At 42.5% G+C, this 26,628-nt stretch overlaps 1 protein-coding gene, 1 long non-coding RNA gene and 1 other non-coding gene across 3 annotated transcripts in view; 1 reads left to right on the forward strand and 2 right to left on the reverse strand.

The window, feature by feature from the left end:
- Positions 1-25,870, reverse strand: part of LOC129152107 (uncharacterized) — an 87,160-nt gene extending 61,290 nt beyond the window's left edge. Inside the window, exon 1 of the long non-coding RNA XR_008558830.1 lies at positions 25,764-25,870. This is a non-coding gene — a long non-coding RNA (uncharacterized LOC129152107). The remainder of the gene's footprint in view (positions 1-25,763) is intronic.
- On the forward strand, positions 617-15,086 carry SLC35G1 (solute carrier family 35 member G1). The gene is made up of 3 exons (XM_054729361.1): positions 617-836; positions 8,100-8,280; positions 14,267-15,086. Exons 1-3 carry the CDS (start codon positions 659-661, stop codon positions 15,003-15,005), a joined length of 1,098 nt encoding a protein of 365 aa, XP_054585336.1. The 5' UTR covers positions 617-658; the 3' UTR covers positions 15,006-15,086.
- On the reverse strand, positions 15,591-15,712 carry LOC114228177 (small nucleolar RNA SNORA26). Its single transcript, XR_003614290.1, has one exon. It is a non-coding gene; the product is annotated as a small nucleolar RNA SNORA26 (small nucleolar RNA).
- Positions 25,871-26,628: the final 758 nt, after the last annotated feature.

The raw sequence follows: 26,628 nt of genomic DNA on the forward strand, positions 1-26,628 counted from the left end.
CTGCCCCTTGCTAGGCACCTAGGGCTTTCCACCCTGGTGACCTTCGTCTATACCTGGCCCAGCCTCCTCCCTCTGCTCACATCTAACTGCCTACAACAGAAGGACCAATAACGAGTGCCTACTGTTACAAAGGACATATAAATGGGTTCTACCCCAGTTCTATTGATATATTTTCCTTATGGCTATGTGCTAATTCCCTTCCCCTTTTTCAAGACCTAGAACCAGTAACACTCTACCCTCCATGGGTAAGTGGCAATGAGTCATGGGGAAAACAGGGTTTGACAACGCTTCGAGAAGGGACTATGGCGCCACACCAATAAACAAACAGGTACCCTCCTAACCTCCTGAAGGCCTGCCCAAGGGAAGGGGTCCACTGTGTCTTGGGAAAGATGACTCCAAACCTCTGGCCAGACGGCAGCAGAGGGGTGGACGCCTTCGGGTCAGCTGTGGCCAACGAAGCCCCATCAGAGAGCTGGCTGACCTCCAGCTGCACAGGAGGGTAAGGAGCTGGAGGTGGGAGGGCGGCAAAGGACAGCCCTACCCCGGGCACAGGAGGGCCGCACGCGCAGGCGCGCCCCCGCCCCGCCGCCGGAAGAGCCAGGCAGCCGAGCTCAGCGCCAGACTCTGCGACGGCCGCGGGGAGAGCGCCGGCCGCGCTATGCGGCCCCTCGGCAGCACCGGGGTCGCCGAGCTGTCGCTGACAACCGACACATCGCCGTCCTCGAGTGAAGAGTCGGCGGCCGCGAGGGAAGAGCCGGCGGAGGCAGTGGAAACCCCGGGCCCCAGCTGGTGCTGGCTGTGCCGCTCCTCGCCGTGCGGTTCGCGCACGCAGCCCGGTGAGTGCGGGGTGCGGACCGTGGCGCCGGTCTCGCCCATGGGGGCCGGGCGGGCGCTGGCGCGGGGCGCATTGCGGACCACGACCCCCTACTCTGCCCTGCCTAGAGCCCCGGAAAACCTGGGAGCTGTCACCTGGGGGCAGCAAAGCAGAAGTCCCGTGTATCCGCGGGCGCGAAGCCCGAGAAAGTTTCTGATTGTGTTTGGAACTCTTTGGGGATTCTAAAACTGTTCAACTGTTCCTATAATTAAAGTGCTGCGGGCAAGTCGGTGGAGTCAGATGGCAGTTGGGCGCTCCCGGCCGAGGTCGGAGGTTGGGTGGTCAGCGAGAAAGGCCATCCCACAGCGGCCTTGGCTGGGAGGAAGCTAACCATGAAAACTGATCTCGGTGGTAAACGGTGTACCCTGAAGAGGAAGTTGAAAAACTTTCGAGTCTAAAAAATGTTTGTCCCAGAATCTTGGGAAGGCAGAGTTGGGGTTAGGAGGACTTGTTAGCAACTGATGCACAAGAAGGCAGAGTGATACTCTTACTGATGAGGTTAAGGGGTTCAGGGACTCGTCCCCCAAGCCAAGGACCCCGTGGGAAAAACCCATGATCTCCTGCAACGCCTTACTTTGACAAAAGAGGAAAGTGAGGCCCAGGAAGGGAGGGCTTGGGCTCTTTTGTTTTTATGAAGATCTGGCTTAGGTCCCTGCAGCACCAGCTTGCTAGAAACCTAGCCTAGGGCCCTTTCTATTAGCCTCAAGCACATTTCTCCTTGAACTCCACCACCCACTTGGAGCAGCTGCTTGGAAGAAGAGGGAAATAAGCAGATGCCCTTTCCAGACACAGTTACACAGTCGGCACCACCTCGTCTTCTGGGTCACCTCCCCTAAGTGTGACTCGGGATTTCTGTGTGTCTTGCTGCACCCCAGCTTCCCTCCTCTCTGTATGCCCTTTCTCCAATTTAGAGAGATAAACTCCAGGAAAATGACTCTTGCTCCATTTTTGTCCTAAACGCTAACAGAAATGAACAGACTTCTATTCCTTTATGCATGGTAGAGCCTCTCTCTAGAGCAGGAGTTACCCCAAGCGGGGTTGGCCAGATGTGCAGACCTTGAAGAGGTCAGTTTCTCACCTTATCACCCTATGGCTAAATGTCATTCTGATGGAATGCAGAGTCGGGCTTTGCAAACTCTTAAACGTTTCCCCTGTTTGGGAATGGAAGAGGAATACTGTTCACTCAGGCGGCACGTGGCAAAATGACAAACCAATATAAGTGATTGCGCTTAGAATCTTGTGGAGTCTTATAACTTCAAAGAAAGTTGGTAAAAATAAGGCTTAGCAATAGTTATTAAAAGGGGACCAGATGATATTCCAGAAACAGGATTGCCACAGAAACACTTTAAACCACAGTACTGTTGTCATTGAACTTAGTGACAATATCATTTTAGCCTCTTGAATCAACTGGTTACCTCAACAAAACTCATTTTCAAGTTCAGGTTGAAACTGTTACCAATTTTTCTTACATTCTTGGATAACCCTCACAGACAACATACAACTACCCTAAGACATCTATTTATTTTCTTGAGGGGCTGTGTGGATCTTAGACTGAAGCAAGAAGTTGTCTTGGGTCTGTGCCTTGCATTCCCCTGGAAGGAATGAGTTCTTTAACTGTGATTCTCTAGCCAGTAGAGCTTTGTACAGTTTACAGAGATCCTGTTTCAATAGGTCTAGGGCAGGGCTTGGGAATTAAAGTTTTAGGGTGGGGTGGGTGGGAAGAGATCAACCAAATAACTTGTATGCATATATACATGGACAGAGTTGATAGTATGGCTAAGGCCTGGGGCAGGAGTGAGGGGCAGGGACAGGCTAGAAGGGGTCAATAGGGAAAAAAGGGGACATATGTAATATATTCACCAATAAAGATTTATTAAAAAAATTACTAGTTGGTTCTAATTCCCAACCAGGATTTCAAATCACCAGTTTAAAGTAGAGATTAGAGAAACAGCAACTTTTCTGTTTTTTTTTCTTACTCAGGCAATTGCACTATGGCCAATTAATTTGAGTTATTTAAAGTCATCAGATTAATACATATGCTTGTAGTGGGATATGAACTTGGAAGCTTATTACATAAGCAAATGCCTCTGGATTATGCTACTCTTGCTCATCTCCATTGACAGAGTATTGAAATTATTATTCAGTAAGAGACTGAGGGTTGCCTGTGTAGAGTCAGTTCTCACCCCCATTAACAAATAATCAAGTTCAGCTGGCCTTGTACCAACTGCCCTGTCCCCATCGGGAAGCATGGGCCGTAAGAGTTCATATGCAAGAAAATATGTGAGTGAATGTGTCTTAAGGAAAAGATAATCAGAGCCAGGGATGTGGAATTAAGTCTTCAAAAAGTTAAAATAGCATGTTAAAATATTCCTGGAGAAAAACAGAAGTTTAGGTTGGAGAAGATCCTTTAAATATACACCAGGAAGGTGTTTTCTGTCCTTGATCTCGTTCTGTTCTGTCTGAGAGTGTAGGTTCTATGTATGGGTTGGGTTTCTTTGAAGAAAAACTATTTTATTTGGACTTGAATTCTGAAATTTCAGAAGCTAAATTCTAAGGCTGACTGCAGCCAAAACATGTATTGAGCGGTGCTTAAGTTAGCAGTCTTCTAAAGCTTCCTTCTCATGGGCTGAGTAGGTATGTGTAGTTTGTTCTGCAGTATCTGAGCACATGATTACAGAACAAAATGTGGAGACTGGCACTTAGACAACGTAAAATCTGTAACATGACAGCTCAATCATTCTCAAGCTGTGCACCTAGAACAGGAAGAGGTGAAGCCTCTGACCAGAATGGCATCTGTTACTGCCAAGGACAGGCTGTAGAATGCCACCAAAGAAGACTGCATCATCACACTTTGCAAATGTGTCACTTGTGGGCAAAGATATCTAACTAACACTAGGATCTTAAAATACATTACCTGGTGTTTGCCTTTAAAATGGAAGGACATTCTAATACAAACACACCTATACACCCACATATATATCATTATATAATACCGTTCTATAGTGGAAGAATACATTGTACATTCCTAGATGGAATGGTGATCCTGGTTTTACTACCAGTTGCATGGGCCCACACATCCTTTAGCTCTGCCGTGCTCTTAGCAAATAAGAGCCAGTAAAGTTTACTTCTTATTCTCTACTTTTTCTGAGTTCAGTGTGTGGCCTTTTAGGAAGTTCTCTGCTCACCCTTCTCCATTTTGCTCTCCTGATTGCCAGGGGGTAGATTGAAAGCAGGATCTACTCCTATTTTAGGCAACTAAGACAGAGAAAGTAGCTAAACAGAAGTTTAATGCTCAATCAAACTGTCATTAATAGATTGAATACTTGATGGCCTAGAGAAAGCAGAAGGGTCAACCAGAAAGTTGGTATTAGATGACTGTAGGCAGCGGTTATAGGGTTAAGCCTCGGACTGACCTGCTGGCAAAGTTGCAAACAAGTCCCACCTTGGAGGGCACAGCCCTCCTAGCATAATTAAGCTTGATCTTGTGACTGCTCCCTAGATCTTTCCTGGGTAGCTAATGGGCTGTGGGAGGTGCAGCAAGTGCTGCCAAAACAAGTGAAGCTCACAAGAACGTTGTAAATTACCTTGTTTACCTCTGACTATAAAATAAACCATCAGCTTGCAGTCTGGTTCTGTTCTGCGGCCTCAGCCAGGCACAGAAGATCCACCTAGACCCAGCTTATTCTCTTTGTCTTTTCTTCATCCTTCACCGGCCCTCCCTCAGGCTCGCCGAACCCTTGGCTGTGCTGGCGTGGCACAGATGACAATTCTAATTTTAAAATGTATTTAAAAAGCACTTTGGGCCCTGGCCGGGTGGCTCAGTTGGTTGGAGCATCCTCCCATACACCAAAAGGTTGTGGGTTTGATTTCTGCTCAGGGCACATACCTATGTTGCTGGTTCAATTCCCGGTCCAGGTGCGTACAGGAGGCAACTGAATGAACAATGTTTCTCTTTCACATTGATGTTTCTCTCTCTCTCTCTCTCTCTCTCTCTCTCTCTCCTCTCTCTCTCTCCCTCTCTCCTTCTTTTACTCTCACTCTTTCATCGGTATCCTTGGGTGAGGATTAAAAAAGAAAAGAAAAGCACTTTGGGGTCAGAAGGGTAGATAGCCCCCCCCCCCCCCCCCCTTTGCCCTGGAAGAGTTTATGCTCTAAATGAAAGATGTTGTAAACCATGAGAGGTTTAAATAAAGATTTGACTAATGGTTCAAATTAACAAAAGACAGAGCCTTCCTAAATCATGCTGTTGCCAGTGGTTTTACACTCTGCATCTTTCCAGGAGATTCTCTCACATCCTTTCATTCAACAAATATTTATTGAGGGTCTTCCATGTGCCAGGCATGAACAAGACAGCTGAGGCCCCTTGAGGAGCTCGCAGGTTTGTGGGTAAGTCAGCTCATCAACAAGTAGCCATAGAGCAGTTATGAACTGTTTTCCAGGAAAGATCACTTTCTTCATAAAGCACTGTTCACCAGTGAGATGATATAAAACATCATTTGGAAGTATTTTTCTCTAGCCATCTTGGCAAGCATTTCTTAAAAAACTTCTCTACTGTCTTTACTTATTTTTGACTTATAGGTGAGGGATGTCTCTTCAGTGAGTTAAAGGAAATCCATTTTATAGGGTGAAATTGCATTTAAGAGGGGAGAACCAAGATGGTGGCATAGGTAAACACCTATACTTGTTGCCTCTCACAACCACATCAGAATTACAACTAAAAGGCAAAACAGCTACTACCCAGAACTGCGGGAAAGCTGGCTGAGTGTAAGTTCCACAACTAGAGAGGTGAAGAAAGTGCATTGAGACTGGTAAGAGGTACGGAGGCACAGAAAGTGCTTGCATCTGGATGTGCTGCTCTTTTAATCAGGAGGGAGATACAAGCTCCCACTTGCTTTGAAGCCCAGTTCCAGGCGAGACTCTGGGGGACCCAGACACATACAGAGAGAAACTCGACTGTCTGGCATCAGGACAGGAACGTGAGAGTGGCTTTCTCTCAGAGGTGCTCACAGCGATCATTGTTCCTACACAGGGGCGGAGACCTGGGGACCTCTCCAGTGCAGGGCTTACTGGCAGCCATTGCTGTTTGCTCTGCCCTGATGATTCCCAGAGACCCCGCCTCTCCCAATTTACAACCCCACCCAATCTGTGCACATTGGCTTTTGCATATGAATGGCCTGTCCTTTCTCCGCCTAAAACCTGTCAAACTACAGCTGGGTCACAGAGACCCAGAGCTTCCAAAAGAAGGCCCAAGGCCCAGTAACAGCAGCCAGCCTTGCTTCACAGCTGGGCCTTGCTTCACAGCTGGGCCTCGTCTGGGCCCTTCCAACCCCATAAAAAGAGGAGGAATCTGCATATGTCTCTGTAGCTCCTACTGGGCAGCCCCAGACAGTGGCTGACCTTGCACCTCCTTGGAGATCCAAGAGCCAGTGTACCCAGTGGTCAGTGTGAGACCATACTGGATTACAACTCTTCACATACATAAGAGACACACTCAGGGGGCAGACTCAGTGAGCACCAAAGCCCCACTGAAGCAAGCCCTGCCCCATAAAAGTGTCTCCTGTGCAACAGATCTTCCAGTGTAGACACAGCTGGTCCTTATAGCCAATTGGCCTGGAGGTCAATTCCTCCCAGTGATACCAACAGCAATCAAGGGCTAACTACAACAGGACTGTGCAAACAGCCCACAAAGGGGTGCACCAAGAGTGTCCACCTCAGGTGATTGGGGAGGCTGAGCCACTGGGCCTTATAGGACACCTACCACACAAGGCCACTCTATCGACTCAAGGAGACTTAGCAGCTACCCAGTACATAGAAACTAACACAGGAAAGCAGCCAAAATGCGGAGATAAAGAAGTAACAAATGAAAGAAATGGATGAAAGCAAAATACTGGATATAGAGTTCAAAACCATAGTTATAAGGTTACTCAAGAATCTTCTAGAAACCTCCAAGAAATTTAGTGAGACCTTCAAGGATATGGAAAGGGACCAATCAGAAATTAAGCATACACTGACTAAAATAATAATATACAGAGATTCAACAGCATACTAGAGGATCCCAAGAATTAAGTCAAAGATTTGAAATATGAAGAAACAAAAAAATCCAACTGGAAAAGAAAAAGGAATCCAAAAATATGAAGATAGTGTAAGGAGCTTCTGGGACAACTTCAAGCATACCAACATCCAAATTATGGGGGTGCCAGAAGAGAGAGAACAAGATATTGAAAACCTATTTGAAGAAATAATGACAGAAAACGTTCCTTACCTGGTGAAAGAAATAGACTTACAAGTCCAGAAAGCGAAGAGAACCCCAAACAAAAGGAATCCAAAGAGGACCACACCAAGACATCATAATTAAAATGCCAACGGCAAAAAACAAAGAGAGAATCTTAAAAGCAGCAAGAGAAAAACAGTTACTTACAAGGGAGCACCCATACTAATGTCAGCTGATTTCTCAACAGAAACTATGCAGGCCAGAAGGGAGTGGCAAGAAATATACAAAGTGATAAATAGCAAGAACCTACAACCAAGATTACCCAGCAAAGCTATCATTTAGAATTGAAGGTCAGCTAAAGAGCTTCACAAGAAAAAGCTAAAGGAGTTCATCACCACCAAACCAGGATTATATGAAGTGCTGAAGGGTATTCTTTAAGAAGAGGAAGAAGAGAAAAAGGTAAAGATAAAAAAATTATGAACAACAAAGTGACAACAAATACATATCTATCAACAAGTGAATCTAAAAATCAAGTGAATAAAAAATCTGATGAACAGAACAAACTGGTGTAGAATCAGGTGCATGGAAAGGGAGCAGACTGACAATTCTTGGGGGGAAGGGGTTGTGGGGGGTGCAGGAAGAGATTGGACAAAGATCTTACACCTATGGAGGAGGTCAGTGGGGATGGGGAGGAAGGCCTGGAGTGGAGTGGGAACCAGGTAGAGGGGAGCTATGGGGGGGGGGGGGGGGAGAGGAACATCTGTAATAATCTGAACAATAAAAATTAACAAGAAAAAAATTGCTTTTAAGAAAACAGGTTTAAATGGTTTCCTTCGTCTATGGTTCTTCATTTTTGGTGGGAAAAAAGTTTCTGATCCAAAAAATAGACATGCTTAGAAGGTAATATTTGCAGCTTGTTAGCCATTAACACTGTCCCATTTTTCTCAGTTTCTAACTGAAAATGATAAAGCATACACTTGGAAGTAAGGACTAACCAGAATTTATCTTTTTCAGAAGCCAAGAAGAAAGCACCCTGTCCTGGACTTGGCTTGTTTTACACATTATTGTCTGCCTTCCTTTTCTCAGTGGGCTCTTTATTTGTTAAAAAAGTGCAAGACCTCCATGCTGTAGAAATTAGTGCATTCCGATGTGTGTTCCAAATGTTAGTCGTTATCCCTTGCTTAATATACAGAAAGTAAGTATTTCCTAACTGTAAAGTAGAAGATATTAATAAATGGTTGTAAATTTTTTGACCTGCCCAAATTTTCTCTATAGTATCTACTTTAATCCCTGTCATAGATTTGCCAGTCCCTACACCCTTTGGCTCTGATTACTGAAAAGTCACAAGGATCCCACCTAAATAAGATGCTCATAAGCACACACAACATGCCCAACAGAGGAGGAGAAAGAGATTCAGTTATTCTCCACCCTCATTTTGAGAACAAAACTTACTTGGTATAATTCCTCTCATCTTGTACCACCTTCCCTTCTCTCCCTCTCAAGACATCAGCCACTAGAAACTCTTAGCTAGTAGAAGTTCTTGTCTGTCTGTAATATAACTTGGTTAATGTCCCAGTCCACCCTTTTGTGAGTACTCATTCATTTACTGTAGGGTTTTTTGTTTCTGTTTTTAAGATCTCTTCTTACTATATACAAAATTTAATATTGTTAATCTGCTCAAAAAGATAAAACATATGGGAAATAATTATTTACACTCCCCAAGTATTTATCCTAAAAGGCTAGAGCTCCAGAAATACCCTTGAATAAGCTACAGAAGCACAACAGTGAGGTGAGGGAAAGGGCACTTTTACACTAAAAAAAAAAAGGTACTTTTACACTAAAGCCGTTAAAGGCCCAGAAGTTACTACAGTCCTGGAAACAAATCCCAGGACCTGCTATCTCCCCACATACACACCCACCCTTTCTCCAGACTCCTAAGAGTGGTCAAGGTCATAGTATTTTCTATTATGCTTCTGAAGAATGTGAGTATATTTTCCATTGGAAAAATAAGCCTATTTCTAAAAGTAAGAAAAAAAGAAAAGAAACAGTTTTTCCTATATTTGCCTAAGAAGCAAAGGTTTTATATATACTGGAGGCCTGGTGTATGAAATTTGTGCACTTAGGGTCTCTCAGCTCTGCCTGCGCCCTCTCGCAGTCCAGGAGCCCTTGGGAGAGCAGGCCTAAGCCCACAGTCAGACATCCTTTGCGTTGCTGCTGAGGCAGGAGAGACTCCCACCACCACCACTGCACTCGCCAGCCGTAAGCCTGGCTTCTGACTGAGCAGCGCTCTCCCTGTGGGAGTGCACTGACCACCAAGGGGAAGCTCCTGATTGAGCGTCTGCCCCCTGGTGGTCAGTGCACATCATAGTGACCGGTCGTTCTGCTGTTTGGTCTATTTGCATATTCACCTTTTATTATATAGGATCATTAAAATATTTTTGCCTAAGAAGCAAAGGTTTTATATATATATATATATATATATACTAGAGGTGCACAAAATTCATGCATGGGGGGTGTCCCTCAGCCCAGCCTGCATCCTCTCCAATCTGGGACTCCTCGAGGGATGTCCGACTGCCCGTTTAGGCCTGATCCCACCACTGGGATTGGGCCTAAATGGGCAGTCGGACATCCCTCTCACAATCCTGGTCTGCTGGCTCCCAACTGCTCGCCTGCCTGCCTTCCTGATTTGCCCCTAACTGCTTCTGCCTGCCAGCCTGATTACCCCTAACTGCCCTCCCCTGCAGGCTTGATCACCCCCAACTGCCCTCCCTTGCAGGCCTGGTCCCTCCCCTGCTGGCCATCTTGTGTTCACATGGAGTCAGTCATCTTTGACCACAGGGGGGCAGCCATCTTGTGTGTTGGAGTGATGGTCAATTTGCATATTATTCTTTTATTAGATAGGAGGATTAGATAGGATAGAGGCCTGGTGCATGGGTGGGGACGACTGGTTTGCCCTGAAGGGTGTCCCAGATCAGGGTGGGGGTTCCCTTGGGGTGTGGGGCAGCCTGGGTGAGGGGCCTGTGGTGGTTTGCAGGCTGGCCATGCCCCCCGGTGACCCAAGCGGAGGCCCTGGTATCTGGGATTTATTTATCTTCTATAATTGGAACTTTTTAGCCTTAAGTGGAGGCCAGGGCAGGCAGAAAGCTTGGCTTCCTCCATTGCTGGGGAAACCCAAGCCTCCTGCTCTCTCCGTGGCCGTAGCCATCTTGGTTGGGTTAATTTGCTTACTCGCTCCTGATTGGCTGGTGGGCTTGGCTTGTGGGTGTAGCAGAAGTACAATTTGCATATTAATCTTTTATTCGATAGAATCATTAAAATAATTATGTTCATCAGGAACCTGATTACTTTAAATAAATAAATTACTTAGTATTGTTTAATAATAATAATAGCCCTAACCAGCTTGGTTCAGTGTATAGAGCAACGGCCTGCAGACTGAGGGTTTCAGATTGGATTCCAATCAAGGGCCTGTACCTTGGTTGCGAGCACATCCCCAGTAGGGAGTGTGCAGGAGGCAACTGAATCGATGTTTCTCTCTCATTGATGTTTCTAACTCTCTATCTCTCTTCCTCTCCCTTCCTCTCTGTAAAAAATCAATAAAATATATTTTTAAAAAAGAATAATTATTATATCTACTGTATTTTCCGGCATAAAAGACAACTTTTTAACCTTTTGCACTCGGATGTCGAGTGTGACTCGACACGGTTAGCATTAGAATAAAGGAATCAAGAAAAAAGCAAGTGAGTGCAAAGGGTTAACCCAGGAAAATCCTCTATATGCCCAGTCATCTCATATGCCGGAAAATACGGTAATGATATAATATATTTGACTATCTTCCCAGGATTTAAATGTTAAGATTTGCTTTCTCTCCTTATAAAGGAAATTTTATACTTAAAATATATGGGAAGCTCTGTCAAATAAAAAATAATTCTATTTATATATGCACATTAAATTCTAATATACTTTCATTTATAACTAATTGTTATAAATTAAAATATAGACTATATTTTGCAAAAAGCACAAAATTCCATGTAATTTACATTATATAGTAGATCTATAGAAATATTAGCAAGAAAAAAAACAATTTTATTATAAAGCTGAGTAAATAAAAAATAATTTATGTATTTTTTGTAACTTTTGTTGAAAGTATTCCTAATTCTTAAACTTTTTGTTTTTCAGATATAAGAAAGCATTTTTAAAGCAATTTAGTAAATTATAGATTTCTCTCTCTACCTATCCCTCCAAAATTTAGCAATTCTTAATAAGTAGAAATACATTTCTTTACATAAATTCAGTAAGACCTATTTTTAATTATAGCTATAGTAACCAAGATAAAAACTAACAATAGGCCTGCTTATAGCAGCCATGCCTTTACCACCTTTTACAGGACTTAGTCCACCCAGCATTCTACACGAATCCCTTACAATCCACAGGGGCAAGCCATTATTGAGTGTGCCCATTCAACATTAAAAAACATACTAGTAAAACACAAAAGGGAGAATATGGGACTCAAGGACCCAATGAAATTATTAACATGGGGGAGAGGATATACGTGTGTTTCTACCCCCACAGGGCCACTGTGGATTCCAGCTTGTTGGATTGAACTCTATCATGGCATGGCATGGTGACTACCAGAACTCCTCTGGCCAGTATAGTGTAACTTTTACTAATAATCTTACTGACAATAGCCTGATTTGCACCACTTATCCCTGTCTTTGTTATGGGCCCCGATCTACTAATAAACCGTAGTTCATCTTTTCTAATACAGGTTAGAAAGGAAGCTTATTTTACATCCTGTATTACCACCCAGAATATTACTTCATTGAACATCAGCACTATTAATGATACTCAGAAGACAAGCAGAAATCCTGATACATGTTAATCTCACCAGGAAATGGCAAGGCTCATCACTATTGAAGTCTTAGAAAGAGCATTGAGCCAATTACAGCCCAAAAAATTTTGGGGAATGCTCATTGCAGCCATTATCTCGGCTGTTGTTATTCTTACTACTGCCAGCATTGCTGTGATGGCCCTTTCTGAGTCTATGCAGATGGCCACATTTGTAGACAATATGGCCTATAATATAACTAGGGAATTCACTATACAACAGCATATACGTAAAAAAAGTATTAGCTAGACTACAGGCAATAGAGGCAGCCATTGAATATCTAGGAAAAAGATAGGACACAGCATACAGGCAAGTGCTTAATTGCAATTGGGAGCATAAGCACATATATGTCACCCCTTTGAAATGGAACAGTAGTCACCATCATTGGATTGATGTTAAAAAGCATCTTTGGGAAGTCTTTCATGATAACGTTACTGAAGAAGTAAACATGTTGAAAAGGCAAATTAAAGAATCCTTATTTGCTATGAATAAACATGAAAAACAGACTACTGCTTAGAGTACGGTAAAGGAGCATTTAGAGTGGATAGACCCCACCACATGGTTTCCTAAAATCAATTGGTACCTGATCAGACTAACCATTAACTGTCATTGTAATTCTCTTTATTTTTCTTACTAGAGGCCTGATGCACGAAATTCATGCACAGGTAGGGTCCCTAGGCCTGGCCAGGGATTAGGGCCAATCGGGGTCTTCCTACTGCCAGCTGGAGCCTTCCTTCTCCCGCTGCCAGCCAAGGCCTTCCTTCATTCTACACCGCCCCCTGGTAGTCATTGCACGTCATAGCGAGTGATTGAACTCCCAGTTGAACTCCCAAAGGGATACTTTGCATATTAGCCTTTTATATATATAGATAGTCTACAAAAGTAGTGAACCTGCTTTGTAGACCCCGACCTTCCAAAGCAGAAAGTTTGCCACCTCCCTCTGTCTTCTGCAGCCAGCAAAACAAAAAGGGGGGAGATGTTAGGAAGCACAGGACTTGGTTGGAATGTCTGTAAGGAGGATTCTCTGTAAGGTTGGGGGCCTTTGAGGGGACCTTGATGAAGGCAGCAGCCCCTACCTTGACTTTTCCAAATAAGTCTGATCCCCCAGGGTATTTTGCTAGAATCTCTATGTTTACACTTTAAAGACATTGTAGAAGCATATACTTTCTTAAGGATACTTACCCTACTGATTGTATCCAGAGGTTAATTTTACTTCAAACTGTTATTACAATAAAAAGCCAATGAGGCAGGCTAATGGGACTGCTTTTTCTTCTAAAGTAAAACAGTCCCTTAGCCTCTCATTCACAGAAACTCGTGTCTGATCAATCTGTTCATCTGTCACTTGGTCAGCCATGGCACTGTATTAATACTTTAATGCAGGCGTCCTCAAACTACGGCCCGCGGGCCACATGCGGGTGTTTTTGTCGTTTTGTTTTTTTTACTTCAAAATAAGATATGTGCAGTGTGCATAGGAATTTGTTCATAGTTTTTTTTAAACTATAGTCCGGCCCTCCAACGGTCTGAGGGACAGTGAACTGGCCCCCTGTTTAAAAAGTTTGAGGACCCCTGCTTTAATGGCTGATTTTTGTTACATTTTGAAAATGAAATGCATTTAAATAAACACTGCCTTTATAATTATTCAAAGTGTGTATACATTTTGGGGGACACCCTGTATATACATTTAGCAAATAATATCTAACATAAGGAAAAATAAAAAATATATTTGTATTTACTAAATTTTAATGATACTGTTTATGTAATTCTCTTATATTTTTGCTTATACTGTGAACACTTTAATGTCATTAGCTATACTTAGAAAACGTTTTTTAAAGGGATATAATAGTTGTGGACATTATCATACTTAATTTGCTATTCCCTTATTTTTTGATAGCTAAGACTTATAAAATAATACCTTATTAAAAACTAGAGGCCCCATGCGTGATATTCATGCACTGGGGAGGTAGGTCCCTCAGCCCGGCCTGCGCCCTCTCACAGTCTGGGACCCCTTAGGCCCTTAGCACTGCCACGGAGGCATGAGAGGCTCCCACCACCACCAGTGCGCTCGTCAGCTGTGAGTCCAGCTTCTGGCTGAGCAGCGCTCTCCCTGTGGGAGCGCACTGACCACCAGGGGGCAGCTCCTGCATTGAGTGTCTGCCCTCTGGTGGTCAGTGTGCATCATAGCGACCAGTCATTCTGCTGTTTGGTTGATTTGCACATTAGCCTTTTATTATATAGGATTGTATTTTAAAACAATTAAGTTTTTTTTTAATATGCATTCCTTTATTTGAATTTCCAGAACTGGGTTTATAGGCCCAAAAGATCTACGAATCTTCCTCATTCTCGGAGGAGTCCTTGGTTCTGCTGCCATGATCCTTTTATACTACGCTTTCCAGGCAACGTCCCTTGCCGATGCCACGGTCGTAGCGTTTAGCTGTCCAGTGTTTACGTCTCTATTTGCTTGCATATTTCTCAAGGAAAAATACAGCCTTTGGAATCTTCTCTTCACCGCATTCGCCATCACTGGAGTGATCCTCATCGTGAGGCCGCCCTTTCTGTTTGGTTCCAACGCTGCAAAGATGACTGGAAGCTACTCAGATCACGTGAAGGGCACGTTTGCAGCACTTGGACATGCTGTGTCTAATGCCATGACTCTTGTTATCCTCAGAAAAATGGGAAAATCTGTGGACTACTTTTTGCCCATCTGGTTTTATGTACTGGTTGGCCTCGTGGGGAGCGTGAGCATCCTCTTTGTATTTGGAATGTGGAGGCTGCCGAACTGTGGGATAGACAGGCTCTTTCTCCTACTAATCGGGCTGTTTGGTTTGGCGGGTCAGGTGTTTCTCACCAAAGCCCTTCAGATAGAAAAAGCTGGGCTAGTGGCACTAATGAAGACTATGGATGTGGTTTTTGCTTTTATCTTTCAGATTATTTTCCTTCATGATGTACCAACATGGTGGACGGTGGGTGGCGCGCTCTGCGTAGTAGCCAGTAGTGCTGGAGCGGCCATTCGTAAATGGTGCCAGGGTTCCAAATGAAGCATCATTGAGGGAATGTGTATTTTTTTTACAAGTCCACCGTCACCGAGTACAAACACCACATATGCACATACCTGGAAAATCGGTATTTACTTAATTGATTATATTTAATAAATTTCATAGTTTAAGTATTATTTTTGAATATGGCATGTCTTTTTTTCACCCTCATCAAGGATATGTTTATTGATTTATTTATTTATTTGAATTTTTTTTTTTTTTAGAGGAAGGGGGAGAGAGAGAGAAACATTGATTGGTTGCCTCCCCTATGCATCACAGTCAGGGATCGAACCTAAGTATGTCTCCTGACCAGAACAGAACTGGAGGACACTCCCAACTAACTGAGCCAACCGGCCAGGGCTGAATATGCTGCCTGTTATTAGTGAAGCATAGCCTGTTGGTGTGGTCTAGCGATTATTTTTGGTTTTGGTTTGTTTTCTGTTAGGGTGGCATTGGTAAGGACAGCTCATTAGTTCAAGAAACACAAAAATTTTTATTACTCTAGTTACAAATATATGTAAGTTTTTAAAGTGTATGTTTGTAATGATGGAATTTAGGTTTGCAGGAAATTTTATTTTATTTTTTTCCAGCTGTGACTCCAGACAGGATCCAAAGAGGAGTTTTACCATCTCTTCTCTGGGTTTTATGGAGACTTAGTTTACCCTTCTGTGTTAGCCTCTTAAGGCACTGCGTCAACCTTATAAGGGCTTGGAGGAAATTTTAGATGCTCTTTTAGCAGTGTAGAGGCTAAGAAACTTACTGGTAATAATGCTGCTATGATTAGTATGTTGAAAATTCATTTGAAACATAATTCCATTTAGGAGGCCAAAGCTGAAACGTGGAATAGATGCCTACTTAATGGTGTTAAAAATACAAATAAATTAGCCTTATTTTCAAGGCTTTTATAAATGATTATTATTCTTTTAACCCATATTTATGCCTTTTCATTTCAATGCCAGAATTTTTTGTATATAAACTTTTTGAAAAGTTTTTAAATCACCAAATTTGACTAATAGTTTCTCTTTAGTGCCATTAGCAACTGTAACTGTCATTCTGTAATTTTAGTTGTCTTCTGATTTTGGGGGGTATTTTTTAAACCACACCAAGTTGTTTATTTTTAATCACAAGAAAGAAATCTTGACATGGCCAATGTGCACATTTCCATCCTAAAGTGTTTTCTCCTCATTAGAAATGTGATTTTTCTATAAATTCCCTTTGAATTTATAGTGTGATGCCAAATAAAATTTTCTCAGGAATTTATTAGATTGAACCATTGGAAATGACAGAGATTTTACCTTTTAACTTACAAAAACCATAATTTCTTATGGTTCACCCTAATAGATACCACCCTTACCCTCTAAGCCAAATACTTAGAGGATTTCAGAATATATATTTTTAAAACAACTTTCTAAAGTTCAGCAATCCTATTAAACTTATTTTTATAGTCTTTTTGCCTTATGGAATTATGTGTAACTAGAGGCCCGGTGCATGAAATTCATGCACAGAGGGGGGTTGTCCCTCAGCCCAGCCTGTACCCTCTCCAATATGGGACCCCTCAAGGGATGTCCGACTGCCCATTTAGGCCCGATCCCGGTGGGCAGTCGGATCCCTAAACGGGCAGTCGGACATCCCTCTCACAATCCAGGACTGCTGGCTCCCAACTGCTTGCCTGCCTGCCTTCCTGATTGCCCCTAACCGCTTCTGCCTGCCAGCCTGATCACCCCCTAACCACTCTGCTGCCAGCCTGTTTGCCCCCAACTTCCCTCCTCTGCCGGCCTGGTCACCCCTAACTGCCCTCTCCTTCAGGGTTGATCACCTCCAACTGCCCTCCCTTGCAGGCTTGGTCCCTCTCAACTGCCCTCCCTTGCAGGCCGGGTGCCTCCCAACTGCCCTCTCCTGCTGGCCATCTTGTAGTGGCCATCTTGTGTCCACATGGGGGCAGGATATTTGACCACATGGGGGCAGCTATATTGTGTGTTGCAGTGATGATCAATCTGCATATTACTCTTTTATTAGGTAGGATAGAGGCCTGGTACAGGGGTGGGGGCCAGCTGGTTTGCCCTGAAGGGCGTCCCAGATCAGGTGGGGGTTCCCTTGGGGTGTGGGGCGGCCTGAGCGAGGGGCCTGTGGTGGTTTGCAGGCCAGCCACGCCCCCTGGCAACCCAAGCGGAGGCCCTGGTATCTGGAATTTATTTTCCTTCTACAATTGAAACTTTGTAGCCTGGAGTGGAGCCAAGCCTGGGGCTCCCTCCGAGGCCGGCAGCCATTTCTGTTGGGGTTATAATTGAAACTTTGTTGCCTTAAGCGGATGGGCCCGGCCAGGGTGTGCGGAAAGCTTTTCTTCCCCTGTTGCCGGGGGCAACCCTGGCCTGCTCTCTCAAGCTCCATTCTGCTGCCATTTGTTTGAATTTGTTTACCTTCTATAATTGAAACTTTGTAGCTTGAGTGGAGGCTTAGGCCTGACAAGGGCAGGCGGAAAGCTTGGCTTCCTCTGTTACCTAGGAAACGTTGCTCTCTGTGGCTGTAGCCATCTTGGTTTGGGTTAATTTGCATACTCGCTCTGATTGGATGGTGGGCGTGGCTTGTGGGTGTGTCGGAGGTGTGGTCAATTTGCATATTTGTCTATTATTAGATAGGATAATGCTTCATATTATATGTTAAATGTAAAGACCTGTGAATTCCATGGTTGGTTGACTTTTGTAGTTTCTTGAATAGAAAAAATGATCACTATTAAATTCTAGTATATCAGTATGATACTAAATGTCAATGCTGCATCATGATATTAATATCATTAAATGAGATGACAAATTTCATATCTGGAACTTCAGCAAGCCAATACTCTGCTGTTAAACAGAGAATTGAATATTTAGGAAAGCTTGGGAATTAATCAGAAAGTGGGAAGTGCATGCAAATGAATTTTTTGTAACAATGAACCCTTTATTGCTGAAGCTATAATGGGCTCCAACTCTTTGTCAGATGTAGCATCTATTATTTTAAGCCTGCAGATTTGAAAGATTATAGGTTCTTTCCCAACCTTTAGTCACAGTTCTTCCAAAGTAAGAAGGAACTTGGCTTCTGAGGTTTATGCCTTAGTAAGAACTGATCTTCTCCAATAGTCCCAAGAGGGAATTTTTGGTTTACTGATCATTCCAAATGCTCCCCACCTGACAAATCCTAAATGAAGTCTGTAGGGGCGTCACACCATCACAACTTCATCCTAATTCACAATGTAGGAGTTTAGACTTGCAAAAGCATCATTTTGCAAGTATCTTAGATAATATAGAATCAGCATTTTAGAGCTCAATGGTTAAAAATCCTCTTGTAGGAGCCACACTACATAGATAGGAATGCTAGGAAGGGGACCTGCCTGAGATGGGTTTCCATGGCCTTATTCCCCCGACCCCCTTAGTTCCATGATAAAGTATGGAAAGTAAACCACTGCTTGACCTACCTAAGGTAAATTAACGCTCAGGGAACCCTCTCCTGGTTCTTGACCTTGCACAAATAAAAGAACCTATGGGGCCTTGAAAGTTACATCCCTTTGATCCTGGAAACTGGAGACATTTTATTTCAACAATGTAGTTTAAGTACTTGAATGTCACATATATGACCAAGGTTGGGGAAAACATTTATTTTCCCAACTTTTATAGGGTGTGATTCTTAAATACTTTTCTAATGTCCAAGGTATATACAAGGATATGTACTAGTATTGTAACAATTATGGGTGTGTATTTTTTGCAAAGACTAGTTTATCTTGAAAAGGGAAATATTTTCACAAATTGTTTTTATTTTATAAGTACTAATAAAGTGAAAAAAAGCCATATTTTGGTTTTTATGATTATAGCAAATGTGCTAGCTAATATAACTTCCTTTTTCATCCATGTGCCTCAGAAATCATTTCATAAAGGAGATTGACCTCTGGCCACTCAGCTGTGATGTACTCTTCAAGTTACAAACTGTCCCTCTTGAGACTGTCACATCAAATCCAATATCTCTAAAGGCTTCTGTTCCAGTGAGGACTTCATTGTTCTAGACCCTCCAGAGCTTGGAACAGCTTTGAATTCTGTACTTTTGTTTCCATAGCTAATTTGTTACTAAATTGTGGAATGTCTGTCTTAAAGTGGTATGGATTCATTCTTGGCCATTTCCACTGCTACCACCTTAGTCCAAGATTTATCACTTCACAACTGAGTTACCACAACCAGAATATCTAATTGGGTTACCCATGTCTAGATTCTCTCTTCCACTCACATGCTTGTCACACTGCCATACTAATCTCCTGAAAGCCCTGCTTTCATTGTTACTCTGGTTACTGTGATAAAACCACAATGATGCCTTATTACACACCACACAGGATCACATCCTAATTATTCATCTATTCACACTTTTAGAACTCAATTTCCCATGTCACAACACAAATTAGATACTTGGATGAATCTTCCCACCAATTCCCACATTTGCCAAGAGCTTCCTTCCTGTGTTTCTCCTACGTTCTTTGCCTCTTCTCTGCCTTCTAAAGCCTCTTAGCTTCCAGTAGCTCAGCTTGAGCTTTGGTTTCTTCCACCATCTGTGGCTCCTTCCTCGCACACTAGTCCACCTGGGAAGAGTGGCTAAAGCCCTGGATTAGGAGTCTGATGATCTGAGTGTGGTTTTATCACTGTCCAGCTGGGCAAGTCACTTAGTATCCCTGAGCCCATTTTCCTTGTTTGCTTCATTTGTTAGAGTAATGTTACCTGCCCAACCCGTGTTACAGAGGAGTGCCAGAGAAAAGGTGTAGACCATAAAGGAGGACCGAAATGCTAAGTATGGAACTGTGGCTAATACTGTAGAGTTGAGCATTCACTCTCCTTCTCTTCAACATGATGCCGGTGCCAGGGTGCTTATTCCTGAGTATTCTCACCAGGAACTGTACGAACAGTCTTCCGGATTACAAACCTCATTTGGCTCTCTCCTGCTAGCATAGAATTTTACTGCTGGGCAGCTCTCATTTCCTGGCTGATGTGTAGGGCTGCCAAGGGCCATCAGCCTTTTTATGCATAGGGGTTGCCACCTTTCCAATTCTGGCTCTAGCTCCAGCCCTCTGTATTACACTTGCCTCTGGCTAGGGACATGAGCCTGATTCTGTGTGTTTCCCATGGACTATTCTCTGTACTCAGCATAGCTTTTCTACCCTTTTATCTGTTCACCCAATAAACCTAATTGGTCCCTTGAAGGTAATCTAGTGGGAAGAGTCAGATGTTCTGGATAACATTCTGGCCTCTGTCTAGATAAGTGGTTGCCAACCTTTTGGACCTCACGGACCACCAGTAGTCCACGATCGCTGCTCCAAAGGTTTCCTTAAACCAGCAGTCGCCAACCTTTCGGACTTCACAGACCACCAATTGGCGACTACTGGTCTAGATGTATGGTGTCATGTCAGTACTGGGCATTAGAATTTAGATACTATAACCTGGGCACAACCCCAAGCACACTGTTATTAGGCCCCTTTTGTCACTACACCAAAGCTTATACAGCTACAATAATTATTCTCGTCCACAAAGAAAGACCCATTCAAGGTTTAGCCTCACTGAACACTAGGTTTGGAGCTGGACTTTGAAAACCAATTCACAAAAAGCTTTGAGCTTTGGCACTGCCCATCATCTATCTCCTGGAAGTTGGGGATGGGGCTTTACAACAGGAGGGTAAGGAGCAGCCATATGTGGTGTCAAGACAGGCAGAAAGTGTTGTAGCACAGAAGTCCAGTCCATAGGAAAATGTTCCACTGGGTTTCCCAAGGTTCCCTGCCAGCTATCATCTGTTAAGCCAGATTTGCATTAGTATAAACAATATTTTTCTCACTCATTTTTAAATAGTTTTTTCCACAACAATGTTATTTATGTTAACATAAAATGGAAATGTTTTTAATAAATATTTTATTTTTTTAGTTTGCTTACAAATATGGTAGATATCTCTCTATATAAAACCCACATAAACAGAAACTCTTTGAAGTCCTCAGTGATGCTTAAGAGAGTAAAGGAGTACAATATCAAAAAGTTTCAGGACTGTGGATTTAATAGAGTTATAAAATTCAAAACTTTAAAAAACAAAGATTAAACCCATCATCTAATCTACTAACTTCTTTATTGTTTAAAGTATTACATATGTCTCCTTTTTCCCCCATTGACCTCTCCCTGGCCACTCCCACCCCCAGCACATGTCCTCATCCTCCTACTGTCCATTGGTTTTGCTTATATACATGCATACAAGTCCTTTGGTTGAGCTCTTACCTTCTCCCCATCCCTAACTTCTTCTTGAGGTTCTGATAGCCTGAAATGCAGCTAAACAACTGAATTGGAAACATATTTTAATGTGACATTCCATTTTAGAATTGTGAGGTTTAAACACCTTTAATATCAGATATCCAAATTGTCTACCAAGGGAGAGTGAAGGAGTAACAAACAAATCCGTTGGCTCATAGTCACAGGGTCAGATCAAATTGTCCCTGTTACTTCCTTGATTAGTGTTTTGGTTCCTTGCCATGTGATTTTAGAAAAGTCAGAGGATATACCACAATTTTTAAATCCACTCATTTCCTGATGGACACTTAGACTGTTTCCAAATCTTAGCTATTGTAAATTGTGCTGCTATGAACATAGGGGTGCATATATTCTTTCTGATTGGTGTTTCTGATTTCTTGGGATATATTCCTAGAAGTGAGATTACTTGGTCAAAAGGGAGTTCCATTTTTAATTTTTTGAGGAAACTCCATACTGTTTTCCACAGTGGCTGCACCAGTCTGCATTCCCACCAGCAGTATATTAAGATTCCTTTTACTCCACATCCTCGCCAGCACTTATCATTTGTTGATTTGTTGATGATAGCCATTCTGACAGGTGTGAGATGTTACCTTATTGTCCTTTTGATTTGTATCTCTCTGATGAGTAGTGACTTTCAGCATGTTTTCATATGTCTCCTGGCCTTCTGTCTAAACTCTTTTGAAAAGTGTCTATTTAGGTGCTTTGTCCATTTTTTGATTGGTAGGAGGTAATTACTTTATTTTTTTAATATATTTTATTGATTTTTTTACATAGAGGAAGGGAGAGTGACAGAGAGCTAGAAACATCGAATAGAGAAAAACATCGATCAGCTGCCTCGTGCACATCCCCCACTAGGGATGTGCCCACAACCAATGTACGTGCCCCTGACCGGAACCGAACCTGGGGCCCCTTAAGTCCCCAGGCTGACGCTCTATCCACTGAGCCAAACGGGTTTCGGGTTTTGGCAAGAGGTAATTACTTTAGATGAAGTAATTAAGATGCAGCCCTCCCTATAGAATTAGTGTCCTTATAAGAAGAGAAAGAAACCAGAGCCCTCTCTCTCTCCATGTAAAGATACAGCAAGAAGGTGGCTATCTGCAAGCCAGCAAGAGGACCCTCACCAGGAACCAATTCTGCCAGTATCTTCATATTGGACTTCCTAGCCTCCAGACCTAAAAAAAATAGATATCTGTTGTATAAGCCACCCAGTCCATGGTATTTTGTAATAGTAGCCTAAGCTGACAAAGACAATTTATAATTAAAAAAAATTTTTTTTACAATTTATAATTTTGAATTTCCTGGTGACCATATTAAATTATGTAAAAGGAAATCTGTGAAATTAATTTTAATAACATTTTATTTAGCTTAATATATCCAAAATATTATCATTGCAAAATATAATCAATATGAAAATTATTAGTAAGATACTGTACATTCTTTTGGTCACACTAAGCCTTCACAGTCTGGTGTGCATTTTACAGTCATAGCTCATCTCATCTGAGACCAGCCACGTTTCAGGTGTTCAATGGCCACATGCAGCTAGTGGCTACCATGTTTGACAGCCCAATTCTACAAAGTGCTGGGAGGAAAAGGAGTTATAATAATAACCACCATTTCTTGAGCCCTGCTATTTTCCCTTAAGTAAGACTTCCAGATGCAGAATTACTGGATCACAGGATATTTTCTTGAATTCATACACATATTGCCATTCTCACTTTTTAAAAGCCATGAAAGCTCTGGATAAAGGTCTCAAAGTAAATACACTCATAATCTTCTTTCCTGTACTCCAAATCCATAACAATGAGACATGATATAAAAATACATGTTTAGCCCTAGCTGGTTTGGCTCACTGGATAGAGCAGTGATGGCGAACCTATGACATGCGTGTCAGCACTGACACGCGTAGCCATTTTTGATGACATGCGGCCGCTAATGTCTAAGGAAGTATGCTAAGGCAGCCGCATGCCGAGGATGAAACATTTGCTGCTCCTGAGGGTGAAACATTTGCGAAATAATGTTTTTTCCTCAAAGTGACACATTACCCGAGTTATGCTCAGTTTTTTGGCGAAGTTTGACACACCAAGCTCAAAAGGTTGCCCATCACTGGGATAGAGTGTTGGCCTGTGGACTGAAGGGTCCCTGGTTTGATTCCAGTCAAGGGCACATGTCTAGGTTGTCAATCCACAGTGCGGGAGGCAACTGATCGATGATTTTCTCTCATCATTGATGTTTCTCTCTCTCCCTCTCCCTTCTTCTCTGAAATCAATAAAAATGTATTAAAAATACATGTTTATATGCTTCTTTCAAAATATAAGAAGAAAATCTCAGCAGCTCAAACTGAGAATAAACAAAGTGTAAAGCCACAGGGACAAAAGGTAGGACTGGAGCCAGGCAAGCAGGGCTGGAGTTAAATACCTTCTGTGACAGGAACCTGAGCTGGGCTTCCTACCCAAGAACAGTGGGTGATGTAACTTCATCCATGCATCCAGAATTGTGGCAGAAATACACTACTTGCTCAGGGCCAACGTCCACAGCAGAGTTCCCTTCTGGTCTGTACCAGGTGAAGTGTCATCCCAGAATGGAGAGCTCTGAGGTGAGCTGCAAACATATGGCCTGGGTTGAGTCTGGTCAACCCATGAGACCAAGGCTAAGGCAGCTAAGAAACTGCTTCACAGATAAGAGAAGTATGCAAGAAAATCCCCACACAATATGAGCTTTCCAGGAAAAGTTAGAAACCACACTTAATACAATAAAAACAGTCACAAAGGAGAGGTTTTTATCCTGAGGCGACAGAAATACAAGAAGATAAAACCAACTTAAAGTTCTGTCTAAAATCTTTAAGGAAATAAAAGAAGATAACATCATTAAATCAGAAAAAGATGTCATGAAACTAAAATACATAAATAATAAAAAGAACATTAGAAAATTATCACCTCCCAATGTAAAAATGAAACCATCCTTTAAAGGAACTGTACTTCACTACACTGACAGAAGAGGGTGATCTTGAACTAGGAATGTTAATTGCTCTAACTCCGTGAAATAAAAAGAACCATCACAAAGCCACAGGAAGCTACACTAAGAGGGAAAAAATGAGAATCAAAGCATCTTAGCTGTAGAAAGTTCTTATCAAAAAACAACCACAAAACACAAAATTCCAAATGGGATTAATATCTTAAAACAAGCATTTTGAATATGAAAAAACACCTGAAGTTGGAAATTAAAAATTCAAGAACAGAAATGAACAAAGCAATAAGAGAGAGAGAGAATAGATAAATTTGTCAACCAATGACAGAACTCAGAAAGAAACAGCAAAATAATCTTAGGAATTAAGGCTAAATTATAAGTAACCAATGGAGATTAGACTTCAATGAAATTTAAACAACAACAAAAACCCACCAAACTCATAGAAAAAGAGGTCAAATTTGTGGTTAGGTGAGGGTGGGGGAGTGGTAATTGGAGGAAGGTGGTCAAAAGGTACAAACTTCGCCCTAAACGGTTTGGCTCAGTGGATAGAGCATTGGCCTGTGGACTGAAAGGTCCCAGGTTCGATTCTGGTCAAGGGCATGTACCTTGGTTGCTGGCATATCCCCAGTGGGGGGTGTGCAGGAGGCAGGTGATCGATGTTTCTCTCTAATCGATGTTTCTAGCTCTCTATCCCTCTCCCTTTCTCTCTGTAAAAAATCAATAAAATATATTTAAAATAAAAATGTACAAACTTCCAGTTATAAGTAAGTACTAGGGATGTAATGTACAACATGATGACTATAGCTAAACTGCTGTGTAATACATAAGGAAATTAATACAGTAGATCCTAATAGGTCTCATCATAAGAAAATTTTTTTCTTTTTATTGTATCTATATGAGATGATTGATGTTCACTAAATGTATTACGGTAGTCATTTCCCAATGTATGCAAATCAAACCATCTCATGCTATATACCTTAAACTTATACATGTCCATCATTTCTCAATAAAACTGAAACGGAAACTTAAAAAATAGAAAGGAAGACTGGTGTCAGCATAATGATTGACATATAGAATTCATGGAAAGCTCTCAACTAGAAAGACCACTTTCATCCAAAAACAGAAGGCCTCCCTGTAGTCACCAAAGAACTGTAGTAAGCAGGGAACCAACTCAGTCTGTTTCCTGCTTATTCACTCTTCCTTTCCTCTTGAGTCTCCTTTGGATGGAAAATAGTGTTTTTGGACCAGGCTAATCATCATAATCTCTGGGAAAAGAGTGCTACAACAATACAGATCTAGTAAACCAAAGACTCCGGGATAATATGCTGAGCATGGCAAGGCCTCAGAGAAGCCAGAGTCACGGGAAAGGCATTAGGGAAGAGATGGCTTTGAATGATGGCCAATGTTTGCTTGAGCAGATTGGGAAAGGTTTGAGCACTTTAGAATAATAAGACTCTACAGGCTTAGAAGCAAGAGAAGCATGTCATGGGAGGACACTTACTGTTAGAAGGCTCCTGAAACTCAGAGACAGTGTTGTTTCTGGATCTGGTGGCAAATCCAGGAACATTCCTCCCCAGCTCTAACACATAGTTTCAAGTTTCTGCTGCCAGATGCCCCTCTGGAAATAAGCATAGGAATCATCTTATCGGGTTTAATCATATCTCAAATGTATCAACTCAATGTACTAAATAATCATCTGTCAGAAGTTCACAGATTGGTGCTCCAGTTGGCAGGACACTGAAGTCCAAAGGCTCACATTCATGGTTTCCACCATTGGCAAAGTCCTCCTCTACAAACCTCTACTCTCTTCCCTGCAGGTGAATGGAACAGGTGAGTGTTCTCCTACATGCCAGACAATACCATGACATTTTCCTTTCCCTCTTTACCTTTAATTTTTTTCACTTTTCCAACAAGTATTTATTAAGCCATGGTTCAGGACCCCAGGGTGGGATGTACTCAGGCCCCCTTTCGCCTCCCAGGAAGAAGGTTGGAAGACAGAGGACAGGTGAGGTGCAGCCAGCTCAGATCTTCCCAGGAAACTTGCTCTCTGTCTGGTGGTTGTCTCAGGCTGGCACCCAGGATATGGCACAGAGGAACTTGCACAAGAGGTGTGGGTTTGTCTAGCACTTCCACGCCCCTTTACCTTGCTCTACTTTTCCCTAAAGCACATATGTTCTATCATTCTCGATAATTTACTTCTTTATTGTGTTCATAACCTCTTTACTAGATTGTAAGCTTAAGAAAAAAGGAGCCGAAACTGGTTTGGCTCAGTGGATAGAGCGTCAGCCTGCAGACTGAAAGGTCCCAGGTTCGATTCCAGTCAAGGGCACATCCTTGATTGCGGGCACATCCCCAGTGGGGGGTGT

The sequence above is a fragment of the Eptesicus fuscus genome, chromosome 17 (genome assembly GCF_027574615.1).
Source record: "Eptesicus fuscus isolate TK198812 chromosome 17, DD_ASM_mEF_20220401, whole genome shotgun sequence".
NCBI lineage: Eukaryota > Metazoa > Chordata > Mammalia > Chiroptera > Vespertilionidae > Eptesicus > Eptesicus fuscus.